Here is a 24,250-nt window from a genome sequence, read left to right on the forward strand (position 1 = left end):
CACTTATTAGAGTGTAACATAGGATTAAATATCAGCAAATACATAAGATATATACACATAGAGGAAGAATTACATACAGACATCCTGCGTTCACAGAAAAATTACAAACCAATATATGTACATAGAAAAATTACAAAATTACAAAACAATGTACATACATAGAAAAAAGACATCGTCATTTACACTATGAATTGGTCCTCATTTTCATTCTCTGAACAAAAGGAATACCCTCAGTCCTATAACAGTCTTTTGGAAACACAATATATCGTTCATTTAACATTTTTATGAGTTCGGCACTTGAAGTCTTTCTTCAATTACTTTCTTTATCATATTTGTAGTTCTGTGTACAGATCCTCTGCAATGAGCTTCCTGTAAGTTTTCTCGTAGCAGTACCTGTCCGGGTCTATTTTGAGATCTCTAACCAGCTCCAGAGTATTGGCAGGAAACATCCGCTTTAATCCGTCCGTGTGGTGGAGAGCGCTTCGGAGACTATGAGGGTTGAGGAGGCGGGCTCCAGGGCGGGGCCTAACTACAAGATTTTCAATTTGAGGGGCATCTAAACTTCCAGTGAGAAGTTGTGCTAGAGTGCAGATGTTACGTATTGTGATCATCTGAATCCACGGAGCTGTGTTCAAGTTTGCGTACAGTATGGATTTCGAAATTGTGAAGGGCTTCCCGGCGATCCTATTTAACCACCGGAGCAACCAGTACTCCAGGCTGAGAAATTTCCTGATATAAGTATTTGGAGCAGAGGACCAAATTGTCGAAGCATATAAGGATACAGGAACGATACATCTTTGGATATATTGGGTCACTAGCTGCTGGTTTCGAATCCCAGTTATTTCCTGTCTTACAGCCCATATGGCAGCGAGAGGAGTTTTTGTTCTCGTGTTCTGAAAGTGCCTTTGGAAGGTTAGGCCCTCGTCCCACGTCACTCCTAGGTCGGTGTATGAGTTGACTTTCTTCACCTGTGCTCCATTAATAGATAATTTGATTTGATTTTTTATCTTCTTATTAGTTATTGTCAGTTGTGCTGACTTGTCTGAGTTTAGCCACAAACCGATTCTGCGTAGGTATGTCTCCAGTTCACACAGCTTAGCGTTGGCATTGAAATTGACGTCGGACACCTGAGATCCTTCGTTAGAAACAACAAAATACTTAATATCATCGGCGTAGGAAATAAAATTCTGATTTCGCGCCAGAAAAGGCTCTAGGGCGGCAGCAAACAGCAAAGCTGATAAAACTCCTCCCTGAGGGATGCCCCAAGTGAGGGTGTATTCTGCACGGAATTCTTGGTGTTGTACAATGAGGTGCCTTGGCTTCAAAATGGTCTTGATGAACTGCAATAGTTTGCCCTCAATGCGGAAATATACTTTCAATATGTTTTCAAGTGCAGGTAGTGACACATTATCGAAAGCTGCCTTTATGTCAAGGAATATGATGTCAATTTGGGCTTTTTCATTTAATGCGTGCTGCATTCTGAAGAGAGTCTCCAACAGATTAGTAGTAGTGGATCGTCTCGGTACTACGGTATGGAGGTGGGGTGGCCTGTGCGCGAAACACTGTTGGGTTAAAGCAGGAAGGATGGCTTTCTCAAAAAGCTTTAAAAGAGAACAACTGATGGATATAGGCCGAAAGTCTGAAGAAGCCTTAGGATTCTTCTTTTTTTGGCACCGGTCGCACAAAGTAGTGATTCCATCTCTCGGGGAGGATTCCATCTCTCAAGATGTTTTGGAAAATGTGCAACAGCACATCAACAATATAGGCACTGCATATTTTTAAAATAAAGATAGGAAACCTGTCGGGGGCCAATCGTAGATTTGGTAGGCAAGGAATTGATGGCATTGATGAGATCTTCTCTAGAAATCGTGACTGTGGATAAAGCATTCTCACAAACGCCTCCTCTCACTAAAATATGTTGTGCCATATTCTCCAGCTGATATCCTTGTACATTTTTTGCTTTACCTTCAACTGGCATCCTTTCAAAGCACTCCTTAGCCCAGTGTCCGAATGTGGTTTCATCCATTTGAAATTTAGCGGCCTTTTTGCTCACGATTCTTTTCGAATGTCGAAGCTTTCTAATAACCTCTTCGTAGCGTGAATGTCGTTTCTTTTTCAAGAAAATGGCTCTTTTATTCTTGTAGTCCGTGAAGTCTTCATTCAATCCTGATTTTTTCCATTTCCTATAAGCCTTTTGCTTGGCCACAAACGCCTGTTTTAAATTTTCGTTGAACCACGGTTTAGTTTTGTCCGTGACGCTTACCTCTTTTGAGGCACCCAGGTCAGCAATAAATAGGAGCTCTTTCTCTATCAAGTTGGCAGTTTCTTCCACCGGTTTATTTTATAGAGCATTCCAGTTGTAGGTCTTGAGTTGTTTTAAAATAATCTCAGGTCTAATGAACTTAAGAGAGTAAATCTTCTTGGTTTGACGAGTTTGCTCATCGATGCGCTGCTCACCTGCACTATTGGATAGGGGAATTTCACAACATATTGGGTTGTGATCTGACTGGAATTTAGTTTGAGGGGTGACATTTTTGATGTTTATCAGATTATGCTATAATAAATCGAAATGCTGCTCTCCCCTAGTCGGAAGCGTATCAAGTAGGGTCAGTCCTAAGGTCTGGAGGGTTGCATCAAGGTATTCTTTAGCTTGATCGTGTCTTGGGCTAGGCATATTAAAGTCGCCAGTTACAATCATGGGAATATCTGTGCCCAGATTCTCTGTAATCCACACAAGAAGCTCGGTCCTGGTGTCAGCACTGTGTTCCGGCGGAAGATAGATAAGGCATACTTGGATTTCTTGAGCCTTCCTCGTGAAAGACGCGGATATGGCTTCAAAGTGTTCAGACTGACTTTGTTTAATTCTTATAGGATGTAAACTTTCATGATAAAGGATCGCAACTCCTCCACCCCGCTTATCTATTTTGTTGTTCCCAATAAATCTGTAACTGGAGGATTGTACCAGCAGATCCAGTTGCCTGTTATAATTTAGCCAAGTCTCCACTATACACATAAAGTCATATTCTTCAAGGAGTAGGCAAGTCTGCAATGTGTGCAGTTTGTTAACAACACTTCTAACATTCTGAATAAAAAAGCAAATGGTCTGGCATTCTCCAGAAGGGGCATTCCGTTGCTTTAGTGGCTATGTAGGTTGATGCGTACTACTGGTTCTTTGCACATATGCGGTGTTCTTTTCTCGATATCGTTTAACTAGTGCACCCACTGGCCAGTTGTTGTTTTCAAGGATTAGATTTAGGTCATCAGGGGAGCATGTGAGCAAAAATGACGCATAAGAAGGATGCCTTGTTTTCAGCTGTCTTACTTCTGTGTGGACTCCGAATCCTTGAGCAAACATGGCCTTTATGTCATTCGCCTGCGTGTTCGGGGCAAGCCTAGTAACAAAGACTTTCTCTCGGGTTCTGACGGCTGTAATATTGAACCTCCTTGCCAATTGGCCATCTGTTGGGAGGTTTGTATGAGCTGTATCTACATTAAAATTATAGTTCGGAGATTGTGTAGAGGGATAAGAGTTATTATTCCGGATCTCGCTATTGCGTATATTTGTTATGGAAGTTGCTCTTCGGTTGGTAGCCTTCGCCACACTCTGATCCTGCTCTCTCTCATAAGTCTTCTGGGATAAGGTTTTCCTTGTATTCCCGTTTGATGTTATTTCCGCATATGTCAGCCTGGGATACTTTTCAGGGCACACTCTATTAGCCTCACACATGGCCGGAGAGTAAGAGCAAGATAGATCTTGTGGTAAGGGAGATGGGGGGCTCGGGTAGGGGTTTTAGATCCTTGTTGCATATATTATTATTATTATTATTATCCGTTTATTTCCATAAGGAAACCACCCCGGGACGGCAAAGTGCCAGGAGGGTGCTAAGTACATATCAGGGTACGAGATACTACGTGCAGTGGGTTACATATACTGAACACGTAGTCTCGTCCCGAAATATTATATACACATTTTATGTTTAATATATACAGTATTTACACATTAATGATTCTGTACATACATTATACAGCACATATATTTACAATTCACTAATAATTCCATCTATAAATTACATATTTACATAACTGTTACAGAAGGTATATTTTTACAGTCAACAAATTATTATTGTTCTTAAAGCAGAAAGTTTCTCTTTTACTCTAAATTCTTTGGTACTTTGCAGCCGATTCATATTTTGGTAAGTCTATACGAATCCTGGAAGATCTCTTTCCGGTATGTTGCATCCTCACACAGTTTTTCGGCATCTATGTGTAGTGAGTTAAATATTTTCGCTGCATTTGATGGGAAGAATCTTTGCAGGCTACTAAGATTGTTCAGGACTGGACGCAGTGGATTATTTACTTCCCCGCAACGTCTAGCGGGGAAGGGGCTGTTGCTCATGATTATCTATCACCGGTGGTTGCTCGATTAGTCCTCTAGTTTCTCTGTTTCGCCGATAGGGAGTGACGGGAGGGATATTTAATATGGCATCTTTTGGTCTATGTCCCACTAATGGTTCAGCATTAATAACCGAGAAGGGGGCATGAGCTTGGGCATCCTGTCCGCTTCTATGGAGTATAGCGCCATGCTCTTCGCGTTCAGGCTCCAAGGTTTGAGGCACTCGCGGTATTGTTTGGTAATTTGGCTTACCCCACAGCATCATGCAGCTTTTCAGGTCAGTGATCTGGCCTTTTATCGAGCAAATTTCCTGTTTTATTTCTTCGTTCTGTGCGCGGAGTTCTTGGTTGTTAATGAGTAGGGTGGACAAGCACTCGAAAATTCGAGGAAATTTTTCTTCTAGATTATGCATGTATTCTTCGGCCTGGATTGCAATTGGTTTAAGAAATTCCCCAAATACTTCATCTGTTACGCTTTTGAGCATTTGTTTAGTGCCACTGAAAAAGGCGGTGTTTGACTGATTAGGCAAGGCCTTAGGTGGGTTTGCCTGCGGGCTGACAGGGGGATTTGCATGAAGACAGTCCTCGGGACATGTATCACAACCAAGGACGTTTAAAATGTCAGAATCGAGTTCTCTGCTGGTGTATTTCCCATTAACATCTTTTAGACAGTCACTTGTTCCTTCATGGCCATAATTTTCGTGATCTTTCTCGTCTTCTTTATTATTTTCTAAATTATTACTTCTTCCATTGTTTCCCGAGTCACTGTGGTGTGCATCAGCGGTGGGGGTGAGGGGTCAGCGTAGCCACTTCTTCCGATGTGTTGCATTCTTCGGTCGGCGCATTTCTTTCTTCCTGCCGGGGGGAATCGGGCTTCTGATTGGAGGTTCTTGCAGCTCCTGTCTGTTTACTGTTTAAGCAGCATTTTCCCAAGAACCCTTTCCTCTTGTTGAGCGATAAGCGCGAGAGGCTCGAGTATCCTGAGCATAACCGGCATATTCTATGCTTTGACTTACTGCAAAGTAGGGTTTCATCTGCGGAATTATTGCAGAGATCGCATATGCCGGGAGTTACTGCGGTTGTCATGTTTAAGAACTGGTCCGGTTGTTAAAGTTGCAGCGAGGTAAGAATGCAGGGAACGGTTTCTTATTTCCGCTCCAAATTTAAATTTATACACACGATCCAAATTAAAGCACTCTGAAACTGTACAATGTTCAGTTTCTTAACAGAAATGTCATGAAATCTCCTGAGGCACTGTAATCGGCTGATAAGTATTTTCCTGAAGTAAACAATATTCCCTGTGGGAACGGGGTTATTCTTCAAAGGGACAGTGAAATGAAGGTCAATCTCTGTTGCAGGTGCACGAACGTAGAGTGTCTTCGTTCTCACGTTAACCCTTCAGGCAATTATTCCAACTGCTATTGTACGATGCAGGCTTATCATGTTGAAGGAATGCGAACTTCCGTATAGAGAATTTAGAAACAAATATGGATATAAAAAATTACCTGATCATACTAGATATCAGAAGGCACTTGAATTGGATCATGCACGACATCTCGATTGTATCAGTATAAAAATTCCATACTATGGAGCTAGAGATCACCACTTAAAAACACAAAAATGCGGAGCACTGAATTAACCAGCCGCACGGACGACGCGTGAGTCTCACTTCCAAAAATTTTAGCCAACCGCAACCCGGTGTTCCCAGGCGGTCACCCTCCTAAGCACTAACCGAGCCTAACACTCTTTAACTGCGGTGATCAAGACGAGAACCGATGTATTCAGCCTAGGTTGATCGTTGGCTGATTTTGTTGATCTGGTTGACAAAGGACATCTTTTAGTCAAACAGAGCGCCAAGGTCTGTGTGCGAGGGTACGTTTGGTATTCGTACCCCTGCGAGTGAAACGTTGGGTACTGTCGGTATGGATTTAAGGGAGAATATATTGATGACACACATTAATCGGACAAATCCTTGGCAGAAACGCTGCAGACCCTGATCTTCCGAGGATGGGATCCGTGTTCTGAGCACTGCCTGGGAGAAGATGTACGCTGCTGACCTCGACCCGGGGTGGGATCTTCACTGATGACCCCTACAGAGGAGTGGGATTCCTGGAGCTACTGTCCAGCACAGAGAAGTAAGATACAGAGTGGACTCTCACTCAATTCCTCCAGCGCCCTCACTTTCAGGGCATGAAACTAACGCGGCGATTTGTGGTCATCAAAACTCAATGAGCCCGAAGCTTCTAACACGTGGATACTTCTAATGTGCGTTGAACGTAGAAATTGTTTCACGTAGTTTTTTTTTTTTTCACAATTGTTATAATTATTTATGTATTTCTTTTTCTTTTATTATAATTATCTGTGTATAGAAATTGTCATGCGCAGAAATAGGTGTTTCATGCGCAATAAATGTGGCTGCGTTTGTACTCATTTCCGAAAGAACATTTAAGATAATTTACCAGAATCCATAGAACCAGGAAATGTTTAATGAAATGTAAAAAAAAAAACTGAATAAGATCTTTATTGTACAGTTCACCGGTACACGCAGGTACCACGACCATACAATACCCTTCACGGCACCATGCCAGGGGTTAATTAATCACAAATAGCTAATTAATAACGTAGTTGCTTCTTTATTTTGAGTTCTAGTGTTCGTTGAACGTGGGAATTTTGTTTTACGTACCTTTTTTTTTAACTATTATAATTATTTGTGCTCTTCTTTAAACTACAATTATCCGCTGACATCATGCACAGAAATAAGTGTTTCGCGCGCAATAAATCTCGAGTTCTATTGTACCGATTTCTGAAAGAACATTTAAGATAATTTTTCAGAATTGACTGAACCTCGAAATGTTTAAAAAAAAAATACTGAATAGCTAATTAATAACTTATTACATTAATTTATACGAACAGTGTGTTGATGTTAATCAAAGTAATAGTTTACGAAATAATTAAATTATTCCATAAAAAAAAACTTCACGAAATATGTCATAACATCTTTAATGTTTCCGAAATCGAGTGAAGTCAGTTAGAGTCTCACTGACAAAGCGAAAGAGTTATAATCGCGCAGGTAGTGAGAGGATTTGGATATTAATGATTAAAATGTATTGGCATATGCCTCAGGTTACCTAGCTAGAAATATTTTAAAGAGCAATAATTGTGAAACATGTAAAGATTTACTATTAGGCTCAAAAGATCATGATATGGACAAACTGTTGTATTAATTAAAGATGTTAATGCGAGAGAGAGAGAGAGAGAGTATGGATTAAAATGGCTATCAAAGGAATTGTTGAATACATTGAGAAATGTATCAGATATTTTGCTTTTCTGAAGTCTATTTGGTATTTCCTAAGGAAAACGTTCTACAAAAACTTTACGCTAAAATAAGTTTTATTGACTTAGAGTGGTTTGGGAACCAGGAGTACCGAGCACGTGTCCAAAAAGTGCTTATTCAGTCTATCTTGTAAATTATGGAAAAACAAAAAGTGAAAAATATGAATTTGGCTTGCCTGTCCAGTCAAGCATGAAACTCTCTTCAAAAACTATTGAAACATGTTAAACACGTGTAACTGGGAAATATTAAGCATGTGCTGTGAAAGAAAGAGGGAGAAATTGTGTCACGACTTCTCTTTTTTAGAGATCGCTTGTATCATAGCAATATTAATTGATCTATACTGAATTAACTGACCATTCTGAACTATATATACCTTAATGATAGATAGCATACAGCTCCATAATTCGGTTTGAATTCTATTGTCTGATGGATTCCGCACCACTGAAGTATTTGTGAAGGGTTGAGACTATTGATACGGAGTCTTTGGTTTCATTTTCTGGTTGAGATTTGTTGATCAATGAGGATGACCAAAACTCAGCATTGAAGAATAAGCAAAATGACAATACAAAAGACCCAGATGACTCACCAACCGTATTTTGGAAAAATTCTATCACTACTCTTAATCCTATCATGCTTCATATTTGCAACTTATCTCAGAGACTGGGCATTTACCCAAAGCATTTCCATCAGGTTAACATACTTCTGGTATTCAAAAAAGGTGACAAGTGGTCAGTATAAGATTTCAGACCACTTCCAGCAAAAGAAGCCTTTCTAAACTCTTTGACGCAGTAGTGCATAAACAACTTTTCAATTTTTTAAGCCATTTATTAAAATCAACATGGCTTTGGTCGTGGAAAGTCAGCGTGTGTACGTAAGTTTCCTCTGGGACAGCGTGTTCATTTTGGAAGAACATAAAACCGGGACACTTATCTTATGGCGTTGTTATGGGGGAAAGTAATCCCCCCGATAAAAAAAAAATGTGCGAAATTTTGTTTTTAATAAAAGACTTTTTTTTTTCCCCATTTTTATGTTCAAAATGTAGAATTAACAAAAACAGAATACAGTTCAATTTGAACAACAAAATTTACGTAATAAATATGAAAACTATTTTTTATTAATATATTTAGCAGAACTCTTCACGGCATTTAACAGATCTTTGTTATTTTTAATTTTATTCTTAAAATCTGCGCAGTTTAAGACCCTCAAATTAAAAACGCGGGTAATAATTGCATTAACTTCACTTTTCCCTGACCTATTACGCTCACCAAAATATTCTCTCGCAGCTGGCGTTGTGACCCGGAATTGCAAATAAATATGAACTTAATCTGATAAACTCGCTCTTTTGTTCAAGGTTTTCTATTTTTTTTAAAAGTAATGTTGCCCATTTTTCGACACAACTCAATGTATTCCGTTCTTTATTATTTTCCATTTCGTTTATGGCAACTTTTTTTAAAACTGCAAGTGATCACGTAATAAATTTTAATCAGACTTAATTTCAATTTTTTCAAATGATTCCAGAGAATTTGCTAGATCCTCCCATTTCGGAATGCTAGATCCTCCCATTTCGGAATGATAAAGAAAACCAAAAAGTTCATAAGTTTAAAAACAACATCGTACATTTTTATTCGACGACTAAAAATTATCTTTAAAATTGATCGAAACCCTAAGAACAATTCCAGTTCTAGTTTCATTAGCATCCAGTTCTTAAACTGGATGCTAATGAAACTAGAACTGGAATTGTTCTTAGGGTTTCGATCAATTTTAAAGATAATTTTTAGTCGTCGAATAAAAATGTACGATGTTGTTTTTAAGCTTATGAACTTTTTGGTTTTCTTTATCCACTGAACAATATTTGTGGCCTCAAATCGCAGAAATTGATGAGATATTCTATTATCAAACGTCTCCATCGTTTCTTCAACTCTAATAATTTAAACTCTAAAATAGTTACGTTTGCTTTTCAATTTTTACTATCTGCTTATTGAAGCAACTGAGAAAGCTGTGGGCAGTCCATAAATGCGCTTCTCCCGACGGATAATCTGATTAAAAATTTCTCAATAAAAACGGGAGGCTTTTCCTCGGATAAAAAAAAAAAGATTTTAAACCTTCGAACATTTTTAAATGCGTTCAATGGCAGCAAATAATGAGAACCAGCGAGTTTTAGAGCGAGAGAGTAATTTTTTATACTCTGCATTAACGGCAGCACAAAATTGCTTTAAACGTTCCGTTCGAACAGTTTAAGTGAGAAAGTAAGAAAATATTTTTATAACTACCAATTCGAGGTCAGTCGCCAGTAGCTGGTCTTCCTGCTCGCGATTGAGCAGAATTATGAAACATTTGCGCCCGACATCTTTGATGTTGGAATTAATTAAATTTTGGAGTCGAGAAAATACGTGGCATCTTCTGTGGATCCCTCCAGAAAATTAACATTGTCAGCTCCGAACGCGATACACTTTTCTTTGGGGACATTATCTTCCTTCGGAGAAGTAAGGATGCAGTTGGGGGTAGTTTCTGATGCCTCGTCGGATAAACGATTCAATTTAAGAAGCTGTAAACACGCGTACCATTTCCCTCGTTGAAATAATGCAACGGCGACGGAAATACTTTCTCCGATTTATGGTTGCTCTCGCACCGACGGAAATTCCGAAAGAATTCGGACATCTTGTAAAACTTTGTTACGTGAATAAGGAGCCAGTCTATTCTTTATTGGTGCGATTGTTTTCATTCGTGCTCGAGAAAAATTTTGCGCTCTTTTTGAGTCATCAAAAAGTTGACCGAAAAGGCTCGAGGAGCAAACAGCACTTCTGAATGGCTGACGACGTTTAACTAAATGACACGCCTCAGTAAGTTCAGCGATGGCCACCTTGTCACGTTCATTTGAATTTTCTCTGACAAAGAAGTGTTCCAATTTAGATGACGATGCAGTTTGCTTGAAATTTCACCGCGTGTTTTTTCGAATTAACGCGATCTTTGATATCCCACCGTGACTTACGTCGATAAAACACGAGCGCATTCTGCATTCGGCCTCCTTTTCGTGTCTTCCCGTTTTTATAAAACTCCGTTCTTTCTGGAAGTCCTCTTCGAAAACGCATTTACGTTTAGGCATTTTTTGTTATTATGCGGCTTAAACTGATTTAAAAAACTTCCACAAAAAGTCGCTTATCTTCGTCTATAAACTGATCGAGCCACGTGCACCGAAAATAAAGGAAGAAAACGCACGTCCGAACATCCAAATCGCCGAATTTAAACTAAAAGTCGCGTGAAATGCAACTGAACACGTAAAATCGCACGTGCATACACGAGAAATGCGGGCTGCCAATCGACGCTAGACGCACACCACCCCGTCGATTATACGGATTGAGTTTTTTGACCATTTAAAGTTTATAGCGATGTGACCGCAAACCGGCAGTGAACAGGGTGTAACTGACGACGCCATTGAAGACAATTCTCCGAACTCTGCTACTAATTCTTTATTGCGCACAAATAAATTTGTGCAAAATTGTTCGTGATAAGAAACCGGGGCATTTAAGCGTCCCGAATAAAAATTTCCGGACACCGGGACAGTTTCACATAAACCGGGACGAATCCCGGAAAACCGGGACTTATGGATATCCAAATGTGGGAGTCCTATCGCCGTTATCTAGGGTCGCATTGCTGTTGTGGCTAAGGAGCTGTATAACACGATATTCGAACAGCGTCATCATCATCATCCATCAAGTGAAGCCTGAACCATTGGTCCAACTCTGTGCATATAATGTTCTCTGTGAACATATTGCTGCTAGGCTCTTGTGTAGGGTCACATTGCTCTTGTGTCTGAGAAGCAGTGTATATGTATGTATGTGTTCTCTGGGATTCCTATTGCTGTTACGAAGGATCACGTTGCTCTTGTGGCTCAGGAGCCATATAATGCAACGTTACCACAGTGTCATTATCAATCAAGCGAAGTCTGAACCATTTATCTAACTCACTGTATTTGTATAGATCTGTTCTCTGTGTACTTATTGCTGCTCGGCTGCTATGCAGAGTCACGTTGCTCTTCAGGCTGAGGCTGTATAATGCAACGTTCCCATAGGGTCATCATCTACAAGTGATTTCTAAACCTTTTATCCCACTCAGTGCAATACTTCACAAAATATGTGATGTCATCTCTACAGATCACGAAATCAATGATTGGATTATGGACTGGGACACGGTGCTTTGTTAGTAGTAGTATTGTTGTTCTTACATTATTACCAATTGGGTGGATCCACCTGCGACGGGTATTACTACCAAGTGCACGGGTGGCTGTAATGCGTCATGTTACTGTAGATCCAGGAACTCTGACTATCCTACAGGTATTCGGGATTGCAACTTTCTGGAATTCCTCCTATGCGGTATGTTCTCTGGGAGACCTAATGCTGCTAGGGTCTTTGGCACCATACAATTAACACTGTACACTACGTTCGGCTATTATGTTCTGGCTCTTCAAATAGTGTGATATTTTCTTGATTATGCAGCTGGTCATAATCTTGTGTATTGTTGGGATACAACTGATTGGCCTGTCTGGATTCTGTTGGGTCTCTGTGGGGTTGTCACAGTTTTATTGTTAATTTATTTATTTTTTGTTTCTTACACTGGGCAAATTAGAAGTCTGGCTTTTAATTTTATGAATTAAGTCAGCATGCCCTTTTTATATGTATTACAGGACATTTCGTGCGAAGATATTACTAATTCAATTTGCATTGGGCTACACTTAATTCAAATATATTTCGTATGAAACGAGAAAATTCACAAATAAAAAGAATTTCATTTCTATAATGCGATTGATTTTTTTGTTATTGTAATGCTAACTCAAATAAAATGAAAGAATGTTAAATTCCTTTTGTTAAAGAAAACAACTAACCCAGCAAAAAAAAACAGTCAAAATTTAGTGACAGAGACACTTAGTACCAGTTTCTGACAGTCTTCCAAATTTTTCGTTCATTCCACATTCTTTCTATTCCTGTAAAGTATAAAGAAAAAAAAAAAAAAAAAAACGTGTTAGTGGCTCTGGTTAGCGGGTCAATGATGCAGCGTTCATAGGATGCCAGACTTTAAACAATAAATAAATAAAGGAAAAGAATTTAATAAAAATTAGAACCGAAGTTAAAAGCAGTTGAAACGTAAAACAGCAGTTGAGATCAGCGGAAATGACAGATTTGTGATCAAAAAAGTAATATTTAAAAATATATTGGCCAGACATTGCCTAAAATGCAGGCAGCCTACAAGGATATTAAGATGACAGTGATGCGCGCCATTTGCGATAAACATTAATAAATATAGAATTTTATTTATGTAAAAACAGAACTGGGTTCAGATGGGTGAAATTAAAAGGGTTCAGCACAGTGAGACAAGTGTACTGGCCTCATTATACTCACAGAATTGTACTGAAGCCTGCTATAACTGTGGCCACTTGAAACCAGTAGTGTAGAAAAAAAAAATCTGTATTTATTAATGTTAATTGCAACTGGCATCTTAACCTCCTCCTCCTCCTCCTAAGCTACACTTTAAGAGGATGTTTGGCCATCACTCATAAAAATATTAAAATTTATTACTCATTAAATCATTTTATTTAGATGAAAACGAGTAAATTTCCATATTTTGCGAGCGAAATGAATTGAAAGTATAAGTGGGGAGGAGAAAAAGAAAATACCAGGGGGTGAAAACGTACGATTCGAACCGCGGAAAGAGAAAACTACCGCATTTCATGTTACCACGGGGACACTTCAAACATCAGTATAAACTTGCCGAAACCTTTACTGATGTGAACTCCGCCGTTCTTTTTTTTTTTGGTTTGGAGTAAGAATAAATTATGAAAATGAAGACGAATCATCTGCGAATTCATATATTGTCCAAAGCAATAACAAAACTTTGGAAAATGCGCCACGAACATTGCGAAGAAATTTGCAATGTTTCGGCCTGTTTTGTATGCCCTCAAAGTGGGGCCTCCGCTGTCTACGCGTTTTAATACAAATCGGAATTCACATTTTAGTCGAGTATAGGAGTGACCCCTCTGTGTGTTACTACTGTGTGCTGTCCACGGCTCTACTCTAATCACTTTAACGTCGAACGGGTTAGCCAGGTGGGTAAAGTGGCTGCCTGGCAACCCAAAGGTAAGTGTAAGTGTTTTTATGGCCAAGCGGCACCGGGGGTTTTTCCCCATCTCCGCGTAGTTTACGTTGTGCTCTATTACGGTACACCGTAAATGCCAGAGGTTGAAACGTGTGTACGTATCGAATTTGTGTATCGTTCTTCCTCCTAGTCACTGAAATCCCAGGAAAGTAAATGGCAGGACCTACCACATTATAATTAGTCTCTTGGTACACCCGGCCGGCGTCCCCGTTGCTAGGCATGGAAACGCCGGGTCCCACTGGGGGCCCGGCGGCCAACAGGCCGGATGAACAATGTGCACAACAAACTACATACCACATGACCCGTACATTATTTTTAAACCTCTGGCATCGACAGGGTGCTGTCACTCGATACATAGAACATACGCGGAGATGGGAGAAATCCCCAGAGCCGTCAGACCCTCAACATACCTATACCTATACCTATCGTTCTTCTTGTGGCCATTTAGCCGCTGGACCCTTCTTGGGATCCAACGTTGCCCCACTTACGCCTCTGGAGGCAGGCGGCCAGGAACTCAGCAGACTTCGTTTACTCTAGTTTCTGCTTAGTTTCCAGAGATTTCGGCGGCTAGGATCAAAAAAATAAAAAATAAATAAAATAAAATAAAGCGATTTATTATTCGCGTTGACGTGGGGGTATTTTCGCTTTAATTTGTTAGGCCGAATGCTGGGCATATGGCGGTTTTGATGTATTAATTTTGATGTGTGGGACTTTCGCTAGCGTGAAGATAGAGAAGGAGGGGACGGGAGGCAGAAGACTGGGGGAAAAGATAGAAGTATGGAGGCAATAGAGAAGGCGGCCCCCGGTTCAGTGGGGCATGGCCATGCCTCACCAGAGAGGAAACAGGGGATGGCGAGAAGGGGGAACCATGTGGCCGTCCCCTCCTCCCGGGAAGTTAGGAATTATAGGTGAAGAGGGCTAGAGTGCCCTCTTCAGGTCTCCAATATGGCCTTTGTCTCACGTCTGTTTCTCTTCATTGTCACTCATGGGGCAAGCCCCATCCTTGTGTTCCTCTTTCTTTTGGTTCAGCTTCCTTCTTTGATTGTGTGGTAGCTTGTATTGCCTTCTTCTATGTGTATTGTGTGGCACCTTGAATTGTACAGCTTACTTCTATGCGGATGCATCTAATTATCGCTATGTTCTCCTTGCTATACATCCACTCTCCTTTCCTATATTTCCAACGGCTACCCCAGACCATCAGTTCTGGAAACGACCAGCAGGAGATAATACATGCATCTGGCCTGCCTCTGCGCAGCTAGAAATGTGAGACAGGGGGCGATCGAACTCGTGTTTGTCGTCCCCTTTTTGCTAAATCGCCCGACGCCGGCCACTGAACACAACAAACTTCACATATTTCAACGTTACACACAAACGGCCGGCGATGACACCTTCCTCACCACAAGATAACAAAGCGGCGAATGGGGGAAGAACCCTACAATCTGCAAAAAAAAAAAAAAAAAAACCACCACTACTACAGCAACCAAACTATAAGGAAGAAACATCCCCAGCTGGGCGCAGTCCCCTGGTGAACCCGGGACATTGCCATGCTCCGGCGACAAATGAACAAGAGTAGGAAGGACTTCCAGAGGGCCCGAAGAACATGGCCAGCAAATGAGGACAAATAAGAAACCGGTACACTGACGCCATAAAGACAAGTAAAAGAGGCTCTTGGGAGTCCTTGGTCTCCACAGCAGGGAACAGTGACCCCTGGGGCATTGTCTACAAGGTAACAACCAATAGACTGCCTAGGGGGGGAGGTGATTGCTACTACTAGGACTCGGCAGGGAGATCTCACCACAACCTGGGAGCAGTCGATGAATAACATACTCGACACTATATCAAAAACCAAATATGCCAGCTCAGCAACAGACATGCGACAGAAACGATAACAACAGAAACCAGGCAATTGAGCCCCCCTTCACCCTGGATGAACTCAGCGTGGCCGCTAGTAGGGTCAGAAATAGAAAATGCCCGGGCCTCGATCTTATTCAGCCTGAAATACTCAAGAAAACCGTCGAATACAAGCCGCACCTACTCCTCACACTGTACAATCGATGCTTGGAAACAGGACATTTCCCAACTGCATGGAAAACAGCAAATTTTAAACTAATACTGAAAAATCCTACTAAAAATCCAGAATTCCCAGATTCATGTCGGCCCATCGCACTGCTCCCAGTGGCAAGCAAATTGTTTGAAAGATTTCTCCATGTGAGAGTTAAAAAACACTATAAAGCGGCAGGCCTACATGCCAGAAATCAGTATGGCTTCAGACCAGGATCCTCAACTGTGGACGCACTGGGAAACTTGCTAAGGATATTCCAGGATTGTAGACGAAAGTATCTGCTGCTCATCTTTGATTTTGCAGGGGCATTTGATTCACTTTGGTGGCCAAGCGTCCTGGCAAGGTTGAGGGAGGCTGAGGTGCCTCTTAACCTCTACAAAGTAATTGAAAGATATTTAACGGAAAGAAGAGTGGAAATCAACGTACACTATCAAAAAATAATAAGAGAGGTGCACAGAGGATGTCCTCAGGGGTCGGTGCTTGGGCCGCTCCTGTGGACAATGGTCCTCGATGAATTCCTGACGACGGACCTGGGTTCTGTGGCAGCACACGCCTTCACGGATGACTTGACATTGACTGTAGAGGCGGACTCCAGGGCCCAATTGGAGACGCTGGCAAATCAGGCACTGCAGCGGCTGCAGCAATGGGCATCAGAGAACCAGCTGAAAATATCGTCAGACAAGACCTCATCGATCCTCCTAATGGGGACTCTAGAAATACGACGACCCCCGCAAATTAAAATCAACAATGCAACAATCAAATTTGTGAGCCAACTGAAGTATCTGGGCATTATCCTAGATAAACCCCTGACGTTCCAGCCGCATCTGAAATACATCAGAAGAAAAATCAGAGGATACTGTGGTCTGGTAACCAGAATCACAAGGAAAGATTGGGGACTCAAGAAAAACACACTGATGCTTTACTATAAAACAACCTTCCTGCCGGCAATCGCCTACGCAACAGCGGTGTGGTATCCAAAAACGACACTGGTAGTCAACAAAAGAACACTAGAAATGACCCAAAGGACCATACTGCTATCAACAACGTGCGCTTGCAGCACGGTAAGTACCCCAGCATTGCAGGTACTTTCTGGAGCGCTCCCACTGGACCTGGAGGCAGTTCGGGTTGGGCTACTGTTTTTGCTGGCCAGGAGAATGGCCGCTACCCACCAAGGATACACGACTGACCCGGCAGGAAACCTAAAACACGAAAAAATTAGGCTACAGACCCACCTCCTAGATCTTTGGCAGAGAAGGTGGACAGAGACTACAAAAGGCGAAGTAACAAAAAGATTTCTAACAGACCTCCGGAAAATATACCCAAAGCAGCCACCGTGGTACTTCCCAGGGTACCATATGACAACACTATTAACCGGACATGGACCCTACAAGGAGAAGCTGTTTGGCTTTGGACTCGTTGAGGACCCCAACTGCATATGTGGGAAAAGTGAAAGCTGGAGCCACATAGTCTATGATTGTCAACACTATGAAGACCTCAGAGGATTACTAATAACAAGATTGAGATACTTCCCAAAAGGACTGAAGCACCACTTCCTGGACACTGAGGATGAATATAGGGTGCTCTCCCAGTATGCGCAAGACCTATTCACCAGGAGAAAAAGACTAATAGCTATCTACAGCAACGTACACAGAGATTGACAAAAATCGGCTCCAAATGTGACAGAAAACTGAAACCCTGCAGAGGACCAGTGCTTGGACAAGAAGAGTGCTGATCACACGGAAAAGAAGAACAAGGACGAGGGTCGTCCTTGTTCACCTATTATTCCCACTTCCTTGGGGGGGGGACGTTTTATGTTCCCTCTTCTCCACCCCCAACCTTCCACTGTGGAGGGGCATGGGCATGCCTCACTGAAAACTGGGGCTATCTACTCTATTGGCCCCATATTTCTGTCTTTTCCCCCCAATCTCCGGTCTTGCTCCCCTCTCTACCTTCATCATAGTGAAAGCCCCACACGTCAAAACCTTAACATGATAAAATTCCCTTACGCCCAAAACTCGGCCTAGCAAACCAAAGCGATATTACCCCTACGATAGCGCAGATTTTTCACTTATTCATATTTTTTCTTTATTTATTTAATTTATTTTTATATTTTTTTTATTTATTTGTTTTTATTTTTACTTTATTTATTTGTTTTTATTATTATTATTTTATTATTATTTTTTTTTTTAAGGTCCTAGTCGCCGAAATCCCAGGAAATTAAGCGGCAGGACCTGCCAGAGTGAATCTACACCTACTGGTGTTCCCTGGTCTGCCTCCACGGGGCGAAAGTGGGGCAACGTTGGGCCTTAGTAGGGGGTCCAGAGGCTAAACGACCAGATGAACAACGGTACAGAACACAACACATGAACAATTCCCACACACTTTTAAATCTCTGGCATTTCCCCGTGAATTGGTTCACCACAATGAAAGCAACGCAGAGATGGGGGGAATCCCTGGTGCCGTAAGACAAAAACACACACTTACACTTACACTACTACTACTACTCCTAATAATAATAACCAAATATTTAAAAGGAAAAAATATATATATTTATGTCCAATAATTCAAAATAAAACAAAATAAACAAAACATAAGCCAGTAGTAATATTTATTTACTTATTTTCTTATTTTATGTTAAATTTTAAGCCATTATTTATATATATACCAGAACCGAGCCCGAACATTCTTGGTGTTGCCCGGCCCGAGTACCAAGCCTGGGCCCGTGCAGACCTCTACAAGGAACCACAAAATAATTCAGTGGATACACTCATGAGGTTGACGACTGCAGCCTAAACGCTCCACAAGAAAAACAATCGGTCTGGCCATCTTATGCTGACGTTACCGCTACTAGTCCCACTGGCGTCCAACCCAAGGGTAAAGACAACCAAAACAGCACCTATGAAGAAAAGGAACCTCTTAATCCCAACACTGCGTCTTATTTCTCTCCATCCGCAACAAACATCAATGAGAAGGCATCATCCGAAATCCAATCAACGAATGGCTTGCCGAGCATATAACTGCTGTACAGACTCGGGACGATACCTTTGTCTCCAGATTAAATCCAGAAACTATTATTCAGGCAACTGCAGGAATGTATTGGAGGGAATACTCCATCAAAGTAGATGTAAGACAACTACGTACGACGCACGCATCTCATACTTTTTCATTGTCTTAAGGCCTGCCGATCCCAACCAACCGCTAATCAGTCCAAGCTAATCAACCCTTTCGAAGACCGAAAAGCTCGCGTGCTCCTGAAGGGACATAATAATACTAACTTTTCCCCAGTGAGGCAAAGACAACTTAGTTGATTTCAATACTTCTAAAACTCAGTCTTGCCTTATATCTCGCAAAAAAGGATTCAAGAAGTCCATTTATCATTGAGGTCTCGCTGCACAGTGTTGCATTGTAGTAGAGTTTTAGGAGCATCAGCGCTAAGCGGCCACATTGCTCAGTGTATACTCTCTGTAAATTGCGTGTTCTGTGGTGGTTTTCTGTTTGCTGCACGAAAAACCCGAGTTTCCGGGAGAAAATACCAAGCTACGCAAGCCTAAAGCCGACTAACTCAGCCACGTTGTGAAAAAGGACCATAAAAATTTCTCACGCCATAGACGGGACTTGAACTCGGGTCTTTTCCACCGGGTGTGGGGAGGACAGAGATGTTACCAACTGTGCTTCCTATGCTACACATATTTAGAGAAACTGCACACCCTGCACTTTTCCCTGAAATACAGAAACATCACATTAGACATTAAACAGTATATTAAACGTTAAACAGTTTCCTGTATGAAAGCTACAAATTAAAACGACGTAATTGAACAAATGTTCCTGCGCGGCCAAACAAACAAACAAACAAACAAACAAATATCTTAAAAGACGTTCCTAAAGTGAAACATCCAAAAGACAAGAAGGTCTTTCGTCCCATCTCTATAAGCTGCAATTTATTAAAACTGTTCGAGAAGACTCTGCTTCGTCGTTTCCAGGAAAGACCTCTTATTTACACACCGTCGTTCCGAACAGATCGACTCTAACAAATTTAATGGACACTTATATTTCGGATCCAAATCATTCTGAACGACAAAGAACAGATGGATGTAATCTTTTTAGACATTAAAGCCACTGTCGACAATGTCTCAATCAATGCCTGAATGGCAATAGTTGAAATGCATTTTAGAACACGGGGAGGCTTATTAAATTCTCGTTTTCATTCTCAAACATTTGAGGGTTGAATACATGACCTTCCAATCGAACCACATCACCCGCAGAGGAGTTCCCCATTGCGTCCTTTCTACCCTATTTTTTGCTGCCGCTTTGGACCCTGACTGCAGCTCTTACGCAGATGGTATAAAACTCTTCGTCTCATTGAAACGTGGGGGCAAATCTGACGCTATTAACGCCTCTCATGCCACTGCCCTAATAAAAGAACTTGATCTAGATGAAGAAGATCTTGATCTAGATGAAGAAGATCTTGATCTAGGTGAAGAAGAACTGTTTATTGCGCTCAAAAAGCACACGCCGCACACCATATTCTTCACTTCTACAAGCAAGGGGTTTACAGCGGAGGCTAATACAATGTAATAAACAAGGATGAGATAGGACAGAAAAAAAATACGAATATTATTACTAATTGTACAAGTGTAGGTTTAAACGTTGGGAAAAAAAATTGCAAATTTACAAATGAAAATATATACACAACATGAGGTTATCACGTTGAATTATTCTCCAGGGAGCGGTCCTCTTACAGTGCTGGAGTCATCTGAGCAGACGCAGAAAGTTGGAACAATGTAGTGAGAGATCCATGGAGTGGTTCTTGGGAGCAGGTTCTAATGTCCTGTGATGTGGTCCTTGGAAGGAAGAGGATGGAGTAAGTTCTGTCTGTATTTTTTTTTTTCAATGTAGAGGTCGCCATCCAAGGAGTATATGCCCTGCAGCATTTGCACGGGTAAGAACCGATCGGATAGCTTTAACCGGTTTCGGGTGGCCTGAAGACTGGAGTAAACAACACAAATTTCCACTCACTACATACAAATATGTCTTGTTCCGATTGCCATGTATGCTTCAACAATCTGGTTCTCTGCTTCCCTCACTAACAAAAAAATTCATGGGTATCGAGTACTAGATTTTAAGGTGGTTGAACTGTGTTAATGGGCACCCTTTCATCATATCGACATCAATAATATATGCCAACCTTGGTTGCATCCCTTGGAATCAGTTGCTCATAGCAGGAAATCTGCGCAATCTCTGTCAGCTCCTCACAGATCGCCTTGATGCCCCAAATACCCACAATCTTGTTGGGGGCCCTAGTCGTTCTTTTAATGACGCGTGGATTCCCATAATAAGCGCAGAAGATTTTTGATGTGTAAACATCTTAGACGGCACTTAGTAAATTTCGGACGGTAATAAAATCGATGTGTCACGATTTTGTGACGCGGAAATGACGTAATTCGACGTCATTCCAGTTTCATAACAAAGAAAAACGGAGTCGGGAGAGGAGACCGCGCAAAATATCACGGGAGGGAGTCTTGGATGTGCTCGTCGTTGGCACGAACCAGCTGGTCGCGGATAAAACATAAGACAGGCAAAAAGAATGGATTCGAGAGAGGACGTCGCGCACAGGATCATGGGAGGTGATCTTGGATGTGCTCGGAGCTGGCATAAACCAGCGGTGAGCGCATTCGAGATCATTACATTACATGCGCTTCAACCGGTAAGGTTGAAGCGCATGTAATGCGGCGTTACAGTATTGCGAAATGGAATGTTACCATCTCGCGCTTGTATTCGTCGAGATCCTGAGCCAAGTCACAGTTTCGATAGCGTCTTCTGCGTGGATGCTGTCGTTTCTTGTAGATCTCGTCAGCGCTGCGTGTGTAATTTGCGACAAAGCGTGACAGAGTAACACGATCCAATACCGAGAGTAAGATGATCACGATCCAACCTTACAGTAACGTGATAGTATGATTGAAACAATACAAATAGTTGTATCGTTGCAATCCCAATATTCAACACAACTGGCTACAATCAAATGGGTAATTGGGCAATTAGCCTAACCTCTTCCAAACGTTGATTCGGTGCAGTGAACAGCGGGCGTGTGTATCCTATTTATCACTAATATTGATTCGGTAGAGTAAGTAGCGGGCGTGAGCATAGATTTCGGTTCTAGCTGTTCGAAATTTAGTTGTGTCGTCAAAGGTGTTTACACATAAAACAAGGCGTGTGTACAACGTACACACGCGCATTTTTTTTCTAGCTAACATTCTACAAACGTACAACACCACGACGTTTTTTTACATATCCACACTGTTTCCCACAATGTTTTTCTCTAGAATGTGAACGTACGACACCCTGAAGATTGACCCCCACAAGTTGCGCTATGATAAGGCGTTTGGGTCTCAGAAGAAAGAGGACGTGTACCACCACATCGACTAGAAGTTTCCCGATTGTCACCTTCAGGGTGGAATCTCCTTTCAACCCTACTTTGCTCCTTTGCCAAGGACAATTATTTGTTTGTAGGCATTATTGTGTATGTGTAAGTTAGTTTGTACATACTGCGATACGTATCCATTTATATGTCTTTATCTTTTGCTGTGTCACTGTATATATGTGTGCGCGTGCTTCATTTTCTTTCACTAGGTGTTATTTGTTGCATTTATTTACAGAAACTGATGTTTGTACGCGTAATTTATGTACGACTTCTATGTCTAAGTTATAATGTACAAATGTACAGAGGCATCCGTTCCCCAGCTGAAGGCTGTTCAGGGGTGAACCGTGTGCAATTCATTGAATATTGAAGAACCGGAAAGTTTCGAGTTGCGTCCCACAGTACGGCCGCCGCACTTATCATTTAAGATGGAACGAAGAGGAAATCGACGAAGCGGTTTCAGTTCGGTTTAACATAACTGCAACTGGGTCCATCTACTGACACGCGCTTTTTGGATCGAATTAATTTTTACGCATATTGTGTTCGTTCTGTAATTTTGAATTTTAATGGCACCCCCGTTTCGTTGAAGGTGGCCCGAGTGATAAGACGTGTGTTTGTTTCTTGAAGGAAGTTAAAGAAGAAGGAGGACGAGAAGGGCTTTGCGAAACACGATGAGCTGCAGGAGGAGTACTACGAAACGGACGAGACGGACAAGAAGAAGAAGAAGGACTGGAAGAGATTCCTGGAGCCCAACTGCCCCTGTTGTGACATCACCAAGCGCTACACCATCGCCATCCTCAGTTCCGTCGGCTTCCTCATCAGCTTCGGCATCCGCTGCAACCTCGGGGTCGCCATCGTTCAGATGGTTAGCAACAGCACCGGAGAGGTGAGACACCTTTCCCTTCCCTCTTTCCTCCTTTTCCCCATTTTTAACGAAATTAGCGTTAGCAATGATCACTCGGTGGAGGGAACGTTGCGGCTTACGCTGCTCCAGACAAAAAATAAAAATAAATAAATGAAAAAGAGAAAAAAAAGAAAAGAGAGAGAGAAATTTTTTCTTTTATTAGTAACAAGATAGAGAAGAGGTAACCGTGAAGAGTGAATGTGAGAGCAGAACAACGAACACGATTAATAACAATAATAAGAGATCCAACAGGAAGATAAACATTGATTCAAACATTACAATCACATGTACAAAAGAGTTGAGTTAGGGTAAAACAAATAATAAATAAATTAATTAGACAATAGAAAAATAATAAAACAAATAATAATAAACTACAATAATTAGATGTGAGCTAGTCACTTTGCAGTTTAAGTGAAGAGGGAAACTTGTGGATGGAGTTAGAGAGAGAGAGAGAGATAATCTTTTATTACCCTTCACGGCCATAAAGCCAGGGGCTTACAGTTTCCCAAACTTGGGAAAATTGAACAATTATTTACAAAAAGGTAATTTTACAAAGAAAACATATTATAATACAAAGGAGAGAACTCCTTACGAGAGTTAAATCTGCTTGAGCTGGCTTAACATCGAGATAAGAGCACCAGCTCAATCAGACAGGAGCAGATGCAAGGTACACATCAGTCATTGCTGATTAGTCCTACTACTCATAATTTTTTTCCGGTAAGTCCGGTCAGCAGCGAATTTGTTCAGGTCGGCGTCAAGTGCCTGGGTTTGCTTCAACATCTGCTGAGGAAGGAACCTGTCCGAGAGATGGAGTCGCGCTGAATGCGAGTAGAGCTCGGGATTGGCCCTAAGGGCAGCAGGGGGGGGATCCTCCAGCCACAGGTATCCCAGAATGAAGGTGTTGCCATTATGCCTGTTATCATCTTGACTGTTGCTAGGAGGCGTTGGTCGTCGACTAAGGTGGGAAGCGTGGAATCCCGAGAGAGTTGGCAAGCT

General features: G+C 41.5%; 1 protein-coding gene across 1 annotated transcript in view; it reads left to right on the forward strand.

Annotated features, from left to right (window-relative positions):
* LOC150080024 (vesicular glutamate transporter 1-like) overlaps nt 1-24,250 on the forward strand; it is a 547,583-nt gene that overhangs the window by 285,942 nt on the left and 237,391 nt on the right. Inside the window, exon 3 of the mRNA XM_090383743.1 lies at nt 22,978-23,236. Coding sequence (XP_090239869.1) covers nt 22,978-23,236 — 259 coding nt within the window. The remainder of the gene's footprint in view (nt 1-22,977; nt 23,237-24,250) is intronic.

The sequence above is a fragment of the Mastigoproctus giganteus genome, chromosome 10 (assembly GCF_048544385.1).
Source record: "Mastigoproctus giganteus isolate SK-2022 chromosome 10, ASM4854438v1, whole genome shotgun sequence".
Taxonomy (NCBI): Eukaryota; Metazoa; Arthropoda; class Arachnida; order Uropygi; family Thelyphonidae; genus Mastigoproctus; species Mastigoproctus giganteus.